At 39.1% G+C, this 11,774-nt stretch overlaps 1 protein-coding gene across 1 annotated transcript in view; it reads right to left on the bottom strand.

Moving 5' to 3' along the window:
- Window positions 1-2,842: 2,842 nt before the first annotated feature.
- Window positions 2,843-11,774, bottom strand: part of HDC (histidine decarboxylase) — a 30,841-nt gene continuing 21,909 nt past the window's right edge. The window contains exons 9-12 of the mRNA XM_073653103.1: window positions 11,427-11,517; window positions 9,417-9,515; window positions 7,919-8,020; window positions 2,843-4,493 (exon numbers count right to left, since the gene is read on the bottom strand). Of these exons, the coding sequence (XP_073509204.1) occupies window positions 3,795-4,493; window positions 7,919-8,020; window positions 9,417-9,515; window positions 11,427-11,517 (991 nt within the window). The 3' untranslated portion in view covers window positions 2,843-3,794. The remainder of the gene's footprint in view (window positions 4,494-7,918; window positions 8,021-9,416; window positions 9,516-11,426; window positions 11,518-11,774) is intronic.

Here is an 11,774-nt window from a genome sequence, read left to right as displayed (position 1 = left end):
CAGAATATTAGAAACAGGTGATTTGGGGCGATGAGACGAAAGTCAGTAGACTAGGCCCTGACTAGGCAAATGGGTCTGGAAGAAACAAGGGAAAAGCAGATCGAGAAATTGAAGGAACTGTCAAGTTCGGTGGAGAAAGCTTGATGATATGGGGTTGTTTCACAGCCAAAGGTGTTGGATACTTGACCAGGATCGATGGTGGTCTCAATGCTGAGCTATATGTGAGTATGCTAGAAGATGAGTTACTACGTACACTCGAATACTATGGGTATGAAAATGATGCCTAATGTTCCAACAGGACAACGACCCAAAGCATAAGTCAAGATTGGCGAAGAAATGGTTCAATGACAATGAAGTAGAGGTGCTGGATTGGCCCCCAACGTCCCTAGATCGCAACCCAATCAAACACTTGTGGGTAGAGTTGAAGAAGAATCTGTATACATACCCAAGTGAGTCGACAAGGATGCACCAACTTTTGGAACACGTAGAAGAGACTTGGGATCAGATTTCAGTCAAGACATGTTTGAATCTGATCGAGAGCATGCCCAGAAGGATTCAGGGAGTGTTGAAAGCCAAAGGTGGATTTACAAAATACTAACAAAATAATAAAAATGTAAATTTAGATTTTCAGAAGCAAAACAGTAACAATTCAGTGACATCACAAGAATCTGCATAACTAATCATATGCAAAACAGTTGCAAATCAATCAAATATATGTATGAGATAGCCAAGATGATTGTCTATAAAATGATGGTAGTCTCACGTTCGAAGCAGTAGTGGATGGTGAGATATGGAGCCTGAAAGTCTAAAGTTCAAAACACTTACCCTTTTGCTCATCACTGTATGAATAATGGTAACCAGAATTTGTCATTATAAAATGATCTATTGTTTAAATCAGGTTTTTATGTTAAATGCATTTTTTTAGAATGTTTTCTTCAATGTTCCATATCACTATTTATATAAAAACAAATCTGAAATCTTGCATTATTCCCAGTGCCATCTGGGTCTTATATTAAACTCATATTGTCTGTTTTGTATAGAAGAGTTTCAGCAGTCTCATTATCATCACCAGGCCCAGCGTCAGCACCCGGGCAAGTGTTGGGGCCCTGAGCAGGCGGGGGGCCCACTTGCCGTCGGGCACCCCTGCGAGCTATGGGACCCTTGAGCGGAGGAGTGCTGTGCCGGTGCCAGCGCCCACCCCCCAATCCTGCTTGCTTAGGGCCCTGGCATAATACTTACCTCTCCCCGTGCCTCCGCAGCAGGTCCTGTATCTTCCGTGGCTCCTGACTGTGACGTCTCAGGTCAGAGGCCACGCCCTCTGCTGAGCCGTCACAGGCAGCGCAGAGCGGAAAGACCGCGGCGCGGGTGAGGAGTCTGGTCGGAGCAGTGGCAGCAGGTGAGAAATGAGGTGAGTATTTGATTTTTTTTTCTTTATGTATGGAAGCATGGGGAATTATATGGGAGGGAATGACATCCTGCATGGGGTATTATATGGGGGGAATGACATCCTGCATGGGGCATTATATGGGGGGGGATGACATCCTGCATGGAGCATTAAAAGGGGGCCGGGAATGACATCCTGCATGGGGCATTATATGGGGGAGGGGTGACATTCTTCATGGGGCATTAAATGGGGGGGAAGTGACATCCTGCATGACCCATTATATGTGGGGGGGAGTGATATCCCGCATGGGCCATTATATGGGGGGGGAGTGACATCATGCATGGGTCATTATAATGGAGGGGGAAGTGACATCCTGAATGGGGCATTATGTGGGGGGGGGACAGCCTGCATGGTGCATTATGTGTGTGTGTGGGGAGGAAACAGCCTGCATGGGGCACTATGTTAGGGGGCACTGTCAGCATGGGGCATTATATAGGGGCCAGTATCCTGTATGGAGCATCCCCTAAAATTGTAAAGTGCTGCGGAATATGTTGGCGCTATAAAAATAAAAAATATTATTATTATTATATTATATGGGGGCCAGTATTCTGCATGGAGCATTTTATGGGGTCCATTATTCTGTATGGAGCATTATATGGGGTCCATTATTCTGTATGGAGCAATATATGGGGCCCATAATACTGTATGGAGGATTATGTGGTGCCCATAATACTGTATGGAGGACTATATTGTCCGGTCTGCACTGTGTGCTGCGAGGATTCGCCGGTTTCAGAGCTATTGTAGAATTTACAATAGATATCACTCCTGTAATGTCAGAAGTGAAATCTTCGCATTGTACTATATATATATATATATATATATATATATATATATATATATATTTCTCTGCGGTATCTGTGCATCATGAATCGTGGTATGTGTTAAAGGGGCCCACTGAGACTCTTTCGCCACAAAAACCTGGAGCTGGCCCTGATCATCACATACTGGACAAGCTGACCTGTAGTCCCCAGCAATCACTTTTAAATTTGCAGAAACCAAGACCTTGATTCTTCAAGCCCAGGGGGCATGTCGGTGTTACATTAGAGATAGGGCCATCCTGATTGGTACACCTTGTCACGGTGGGATGGCTTTTACACTTTTTTTAATCAGAACAATGTCAAGTACCTGATGTTAAGTACATGTACTACTACTTCTTACTTATTTACTTACGGAAGGGTATTTGCTCATTTTGTTTTTATTTTAGATTAGGTTATGTTTGTTAATAGCCACAGTGGGAATGTGCACCTACACATTGCACTTGTATCAAAATATGTTCCAGATCATTTCTTTGGTTATGTATAGACATGTTAAATCCTCCAGAATTAGGCACCCATAAAAAACAATCGTAAGGCAACTTTTTAGCAAAATAAATGAAAAAAAGAAACAAACAAAACTGAATTAGACTTCATTCATAGAAAGTGTTTATTGTCAGTCACGTTTGGAAATATAAGTATTTAATATGGGTATTTAAATATGAACAAAAAATATAGATCTGAGACAAGTGAAATAATATAAGTGTTGATTGATAATTCTCTTGGTGAGCCAGGCTCGATACACTATGAACTCTTAATAATAATAATCTGCTATTATTAAATATAGAAATATTAATACATAGATTATATACTGTCTCACCTGAGACTATACGAAATTACATTGCATATGAAGTTATTATTGTTGCTTATGAAATGTGCAATTTTCTATAATATACCACTATGCTCTTTCCCCAAAGAATTGACATATTCCAATTCAAGCAGCTTACTGGTGTATCAAAGTGTCAATCACAGCTCAGGCAACTACTGTATGGAGTAGACCAGTACAATATGCTACATGGCAGAACTGAGTTAAAGCACCACTCCAGCACTTTTTTTTTTATTTCACGGCTGGAGTGGCAACACTAATCTAAGTTCCCAGCCCCTAGCAATATACTTACCAGCAGCCATCTTGTGCTCTTCCTGGCGCCACTCCGGTCCCATGCTGCCATCTTGTAACCGCAACTTCTGATTGGCCAGAAGTCAGAGGTAACGGTCATAAACTCTCAATGTAAATCTATGAGAGCCTTGTTCTGGCTCTTATAGACTTACATTGAGTAGTGACTTCTGGATCACTCCAGCAAACACTGGAGCGATCCAGCAGGTCACAAACTGCAGAAGACGACCAAAGCAGCGCCAATAACAGAAGAAGATGACGGCTGTTAAGTATAAGACTAGGGGCAGGGAACTTACTTTAGTGGCGTTACTCCTGCAGTAAAACGCTGGAGTGGCGCTTTAAAAGACGTAACCAGTTCCTATAGTGTCACTATAGCATTGGATCAGTCCAAATAATGTGGCTGCTTGTGTAGCTAAAGAGCAGATCACACCAGTGCTTGGAGCGGGCAGCAGGGCAGTTTAAGCCCGCACTGGATACTGATTTCTGGGAAGCTTGGGACACTATAAAACTTGATTAATTTGCGGAAGGCATTTTTCTCTAAAATCATGACCTTCTCTGGAACCTTGGAGTGTATGCTGCCATCTTTCTGAAGTTCAAACTGTGGCACCATCTTTTCCACAATGGTTTCCCTATTATGTGCAGGAACACTATTACAACTCAGAGATCGAACACTCTTTTTCTTGTCTTGAGAAGACCAGTAACGACATATAGAAGAAACAGCTCTATGTTTGCTAGACACAGGCTCATTCTCAGGGAAACAGTCATCAAAGGGATCCAAGTTGTCTTCAGAAATATGCTCAACCCAATCTTTAGGGCTGAAGTCTGCATGTTTGGGTTGTACGGTGATTTTCTGGAAGTTGTCTCCTTTGTCCTCATCCTCCATGGTTTGAGGGCTCAGTAATTTATTGCCGTTATTAGATATGGTGCTATGATGCCGATTACTGACATTTATTGCAGCTTCTCTGATAAGATTCCAATCACGCTGAATGTCATCCCTTGTGGTGAACTGAGAAGTGACTGTGAAACGGATGATAAGCTTGTCATAGATAGTGGCTGGAACAAGAAACATGTTCCCAGATCTGGTCAATTCGGCCAGTACTTGTTCCGTCAGGATGTTTGGACCCTAGGTTTGGAAAAATCATGGAAGTATTGTGAAATTTTGTATGATGTTAAATATATTCTTAAAAAGACACTAAAAGCAGAAAGTTTCTCTTGGCTGTGTAATTGTGTATATCAGGAACTGCTGGCCCAATGCAGTAAGAAAATCTGGTAATCTCATGTGCACTAGGAACTATGGAGATCATAAGACCTTTCTGGTACATGAAAATCATGGAGCAGAAATACATACCTTAATATAGTTTTTAGTTCCCAATTTGGTAAAATAAAGCATCAGAATGGTCCTGAGTGTTTACATTATGGTAGCCTTAGCCATAACCCCTTAAGGAGTGAGACACTTTGTATGTTAAAGACTGGCCCTCATTTCTCAAATCTGACATGCCTCACTTTATGTGGTAATAACTATGGAACGCTTAAATATATCCCAGTGATTCTGAGAATGTTTTTTTGTGACACATTGTACTTCATGTTAATGGTAAATTTTGGTCAATATAAAATTGGCATTTATTTATGAAAATATCAAAAATTTGACAAAAAATTGGAAAATTTTGCAATTTTCAAACTTTTCAATTGTATGCCCTTAAGTCAGATAGTTATACCAGACAAAATAATTGATAAATGACGTTTCCCATATGTGTACTTCACATCAGCATAATTTTTTAAACATATTTTTTTTCTGTTAGGAAGTTAGAAGGGTTAAAAGTTGACCAGCATTTTTCCAACAAAGTTTACAAAACCAAGTTTTTAGGGACCACATCACTTTTGAAGTGACTTTGAGGGGCCTATATGAGAGATAATATACCAAATTTACACCATTTTAAAAACTGCATCCCAAAAAGTGCTCAAAACCACATTCAAGAAGTCTATTGACCCTTTGGGTGCATAACAGGAATTAAAGCAATGTGGAAAGAAAAAATAAAAGTTTTAATTTTCTCCACAAAAATGTAGATTTGGCTTCAAGTTTTTACTTTTCACGAGGATAAAAGGAGAAAATGGACAGTACAATTTGTTGTGCAATTTCTACTGAGTACGCAGATACCCCATATGTGGCGGAAAACTACTATTTGGGCGCATGACAGGCCTCGGAAGGGAAGAAGCACCAATTGACTTTTGGATCACAAAACTGGCTGGAATAATTAGAGTTTGGAGAGCCCCTGATGTGCCTAAACAGTGGAAACCCCCACAAATGACACCATTTGGGAAACTAGACCCCTCAGGGAACTTATCTAGATGTGTGGCGAGCGCCCTGAACCCCCAGGTGCTTCACAGAATACCATAGTGATACCACATTTATATCTTTTTTTATGTTTTGGCACTTTTACACAATAAAAACTATTTTATAGAAAAAATAATTGTTTTTGCATCGCTATAGTCTGAAAGCGATTTGTTATTTACAAATTATTATTATTTATTTATTATTGTTTCGATCGCGTTTTATTCCACATTTTTTCGAAAAAGTATATTTTGCCACGTTTTTTATTTTTAGTTTTTTACAGTGTTCACTGAAGGGGTTAACTAGTGTGACAGTTTTATACATTGGGTTGTTCCGGATGTGGCAATACCAAATATATGTACTTTATTAGTTTATTTTTGCTTTTACATAATTATGTGTATTTATTGGTGTAATATTTTTTGTTCTTTATTTTGTGGTATTTTTTTTTTCTTAATTTTTTACATTTTTTTCTTTTTTTTTTTTTTTTACTTTTTCACTTAGTCCCTGTATGGGACTTTAACTTTTATTCGTCACATCACTGGCCTCATGCATTGCAATGCACCAGCTTTGCAATGCATGAGACCTATCAGAGTCCTCTGACAGAACGCCTGATAGATGAGTTTCTTTGAAGAGATAATCTTATAAATGTGCCCCTGCTGTGTACTGTGTAATGGCTGTGTCTGACCGTACAGTAACATGGTCTGATCATACCACATCTCCTGGGCAGGGGAAGAAGCAAAAGAGAGGATACAGACAGGACAGCAGGGCGTCTCAGCTTATTCTTTTTGTGAGATAAAACATTTCCCTGCCTGTTTTTAAGCAATATTTTACCTCACAGAAAGAATCGACTGTGATCCCCTGCCGTCCTGTCTATATTCTCTTTTTCTTCATCCTCTGCCCAGGAGCTGTGGTATGATCAGACCATGTTCCTGTACGGTCAGACACAGCCATTACACAGTACACAGCAGGGGCACATGTATAAGATTATCTCAGCACAGGAACATTTTATTTAAACACATCCAATTGTGGAGTTTATTATTCTTCAAAGATCTATTGATAAAAATGCTGATTAAGATAAAAGTTGTTCGTGGGAAAACCCCTTTAAGGGGTTAAAGGAAATGTGTAGTTAGAAAATGACATATTATTTAAATCAGGTTTTTATGTTACGTGTATTATTTAAAATGTAAACTGTTGGTAATATATATTTTTTTTATCACAATCTTCTATTTTCACATTGGCCACTGGCAGTATATCAGGAAGAGTTTTCTGCAGGCTCGGTATCATCACAAGCAGTATTACAATAGCAGGTAACCCCTCTATGCAGAGCTGATAACACAATATCCACCAATCACAAAAGGTGATTTCACAGCTCATCCTGCTCCCCTCCCTTCACAATGACCATTGCACCCACGCAGGCGATGCTTCAATACATAGATAGGGCCTAAATCTGCACATTGTGGCTAACGTACAAGTGATGTTTCCTGAAACAACAGGAAGTTAGTAGCTAAAAATGCCCCAGTGGCAAATGTGAAAATTGTAAGATTTAGATTTTTTTTTTATTTTTAATAAAGATTGTGATATGGAAAAAAAACATTTCTAAAAAAAAAAAAAAATATTTAACAAAAAAAAAAACTGATTTAGACAGCAGTTCATTTTCTGATGACATATTCCCTATAGATGTGGTCCTTGACTCCACACATCACTGTCCGGCCATGTTCACACCTTCAGTGTTTGGTCAGTATTTTACATCAGTATTTGTAAGTCAAAACCAGGAGTGGAACAATCAGAGGAAAAGTATAATAGAAACGTCACCACTTCTGTATTTATCACCCACTCCTGGTTTTAGCTTACAAATACTGATGTAAAATACTGACCAAATACTGAACGTATGAACATGGCCTTAGTCAGAGCTAGACCCTACTACCTGATGCAAGAAAGAGAGGGTATTGAGGGTAGAATAAATGGTACTGTATTCCACTAAGGCATTATACATGCACATTAGGACTGCCACGAGTTGGGTATCACTGCTGCAGTACCTGAGAAAATGAATGTGAATACTCCCCAATTGTGCTACTTTCTTGTAACCAGCAATTGGATCTGGCCATACTGTATATTTCCAAGTTATGAAACCAAGACAGGGACTATTTGTAAAAGATAAATGTTCCAAAATATGTAGCAGAATATCACTAGAAAGAAAAGGCCACCAGACATTAGATTACCTTTAGCCTGAAGACAACAAGTCCAAGGTGTCTCTTTGCAGGAACCTCAAACAGTTGGTCAGCTTTCACCAATGACTCAAAATACTTGGCCATGTCTGTGCCCTGAAAGTAGAAATGCAACATTTGGCAGCACATTTTATGTATATATATTTATGTTTTATTTTCCACATGAAGATGAAATGTTGCTGAAACTTTGTGCAAAATCTGGGAACAAACATTTCAAAATCTCAATGTTATACCACCATCTAGTGGTGTCTTTTAGAATTAAAAGAAAACAATGGTATAGTGACAAAACACATCGGCATTATGACTTTGGTTGCAAATGAGATTTTATAGTGAATGAGAGAAATGGAAATAAAAGAACACTAAACAATGAAAATATTTTCACAGATACAACATGTACCCATTGTAATCTATGGTGCTATTCACATGTCCGTTTGGGATGGATCAATATTACCAATATAAGGTTATGGGCCTGTGAAAATCACAGACAGCACATGGATGGCATCAGTATAGTGTCCATATACTGCCTGTGATTAACATTGCGGTGTATAGGAGAAGCTTTAGGCTATGTGCTCACGATCAGGAAATAGCAGCGTTTTGGAATCCTGATCATGGGCACATAGCCTTACAAATAACAAAAGACTGACCGTCACTTTCAAACAGAAAACAGGTGTGTACAGGTGCTTACTAAGAGTAGCCATCTCCATATATAACTAACAAATAAAGTAGCACTCTGTAACACTATAGCATGTAAACATGAAATATATGAAATTTGAACAGCATTACTGCTCTAGAAAATAGGAAAAAATGAGACTACTTAGCGCATATATTGGGCAAAGCATGTGTACCCAGCAGCCGCGATAAGGCGACTCTTTTTGTAATAAAAAGATTAATCTTATGGATGGAAGTGAGGGGAAATCTTTTTTTCTTCTCCGGTAAACCAGATACACCTGGCCTTGTCCCCTTAGAGGGCCACTCTAATCGACCATATATCAGCTAAGCGTCATGCTGACCATTTAAGCCATCTTTTTGCATATGAGAAATATCAGTGAGCTGGATCCAATTTTAATTAATTTTTGGTTCGTATGTCCGTTTTTACATCAATGTCGCATCTGTTTTTTTCTTTTGTGCAAAAAAAAAAATACAATCTTCTGATACCCACAAACAGTAAAAATTGTGTATGGCATCTACGTGCTGTCGGCTTTTTTCACGGACCCATTGATTTGATTCATCACTCAGATCAAAAACAGACATGTCTCTATTTTTTTAATAACCCCATAGAATATAATGGGAATGTGAATGATTTTGACTATTAAGTAGCAGCGGCAGTGTTCCCAGTTGCATACAATTTTTGGACTGCAGCTGTAGCTAAATAGTTAAAGTCAATCAGTAAAGCTAGAAAAAGTCAGTGTAGCCCAGGTCTTAATGAGGCCTAAAAAATGGAAGGGACCAGACGTTAGTTACCACCTGTCATGAAGAGCTGTGCTGTACTTACATGTCTGATATGTGCTTGAAGATTTTTAATTCCAAATGATCGAATTACAAACCAAAGTTTCAGAGATCGGAAGCGACGACTAAGTGGAATTTGCCAGTGCTGCAATCATAAATATGCAAAATGAGCTGATCTTCTGAGACAATCCAGTTATAGTCTTTAATTCACCTTATTCCTACTTCCAGACATATTAGTAATGCAAAACACCCAGCTGGAATTTCTTCCTCTGCCAACCAGAAGTGCTTGGAGTATAGTTAAGGCCCCCTCATCATTCAACAAGGACAAGGAGGAGGAGGAGCTAATAATGAACTTTGAATGCATTTGTGATCCACTGCAGCAAACACAATTAAACACCAGGGGCAGTGGAGCCCATTCTGGAGAGGCCCACCAGGAATCTGCCAGGTGAGACAGATTGACAGTCCGAGCCTGCTTTTATTTATTTTTGGTGGCCAAACTCAATAAGGACAGTTGTAATTTCATGCATTGGGTAATATGGATGTCATAAAGGAGGCACCCTCCACTAATGGAGAGCTGTTCTGTCAGACCTGACTTGTCCATGTATCACATTCATAGCCATTATGTAATTCTACATTTTTATGCAGTGGCTGCTGCAAAAATATATTTATGCTTAAAAGTAGATAATATCTGATTGCTGGGAGTGAGAAAAGCCGAACTTGGATTTATTTAATTTTCTTCCAAATAAACATGTAGATGATAATGTAGATAGGGTAGATCCTGCGGACTAGCGGTGAAGTTATGACACAGTTGCCTGCCTAAATTGTTCTTTTATGTCTTTATAGGATCATGTTTGTTTAATTTTCTATTAAGGTTATTTTATGAGATTCTTATAGGCCAGGGTAATGACTGTAGTTAGCAGGTCTGTTGCATCCAATAATGTTATCATTTACAAAATGAAGAAATATTTCTGTTTAATAGGTTTAGATTCCTTAGAACAAAAAATTGGAACCTGGTACATTTTAAATGCAGTTGGACCTATGGCAACGTGTAATAGAGCCAGAGGAACTGGACAGACAGATGTATAGGGATTCCAATATGACTCCTAGTCCTTATTAATTTTTTCTGCTCATTCTGAGATTAGGCGTCCAGTGGGTCATTATACTCACTAATTAATAGCTATTTCTGCATACTCACAAGGAAATCACTGAGTAGTACTGGACTCCTAAGGTTATGTTCCCACGATGAGCTTTTGGTGAGTTTTTGATGCTTCATATTTCACAAAAAAATGAATGGTTTTATGGTTCCAGAAAAGTGGAATGGATTTATAGAAATCTCATTTTATGCTGAGTAAACTGACCTGCGGAGCGTTTTTGAAATCCACAATATTTTTCCCATAGAATTTGATTAAATTCAGGAAAACACTTGGGTATAAAATGCATATAATCCACACATGACTATAACAATAAAGTTTTGTCAAAGACAAATACCAGGAAGTATCAAAAACAAGGCAGCTTTATTTAAAACATAACATACCAAAAAGAGACAAAACAGCTGGGTCAAAAAATCTCGATAAAGAAACCATGTAAACAAAACATACTCGAGAACGCAATGATAAAAACCACAAGTAACGTAGCTAATAGGTGCAGATATTAATAGCCTGCTTAGACAGGCAGACAGCGCTTCAGATGCCCGCTGAACGGCCGTGTTATGTGCCATGTGAGCGAGCCCTTATACTGATCCTTACTCACAAAAGTACATATCAATTTACTCAGCTCCTCTTTCTTTCGGATATGCTGCCACTGATAAGATGTGACGGGTGCCCTTTAAAGAATTTCTCTGATCTGCTTATATGTACTTACTCCTTCCCTCCAGCCCTATATCTGCATTACTAATATCTGGAAAATTGTAATTACCACACTTCAACCCTAGCCAAGTAAAAGCATAATATCTCTGCCAACAGCCACTTCCCCTGGAAAAATCATCCGGGATTTAGATTATTTTTACAAAGCTAGAAGTTACAATTTTCCGATTTCCTGTGGCTATATAAAAGCTCACCATAAAATCAGTTGCAGCTCCACTGTTGGCATGCCGGAGGTAGATGGGATTGACACTGAATGTTTGCTGCAGTTTGTATTTGTCTTTTACCCTACAAAAGAATAAAACAATGTTATCCCAGAGTTACTGTGCAGCGGGGCAGCCTGCCACTGTGAGGTTTTGTATTCTTCAGTACTTGCTGTCTAGAAGATCGTAAAGTGATGTGTTATCTTATCCTAAAGTCTTAACGCCCCATCACACTTAGCGACGCTACAGCGATCCCGACAACGATACGACCTGTCAGGGATCGTTGCTGCATCGCTATGTGATCGCTGGTGAGCTGTCAAACAGGCAGGCTCACCAGCGATC

This window comes from Phyllobates terribilis, unplaced genomic scaffold (genome assembly GCF_046119375.1).
Source record: "Phyllobates terribilis strain yellow unplaced genomic scaffold, ASM4611937v1 Scaffold_11__3_contigs__length_659146591, whole genome shotgun sequence".
Classification (NCBI taxonomy): domain Eukaryota; kingdom Metazoa; phylum Chordata; class Amphibia; order Anura; family Dendrobatidae; genus Phyllobates; species Phyllobates terribilis.
The sequence above is the reverse complement of the archived record's forward strand: the minus strand, read 5'-3'. Positions and strand labels throughout refer to the sequence as shown.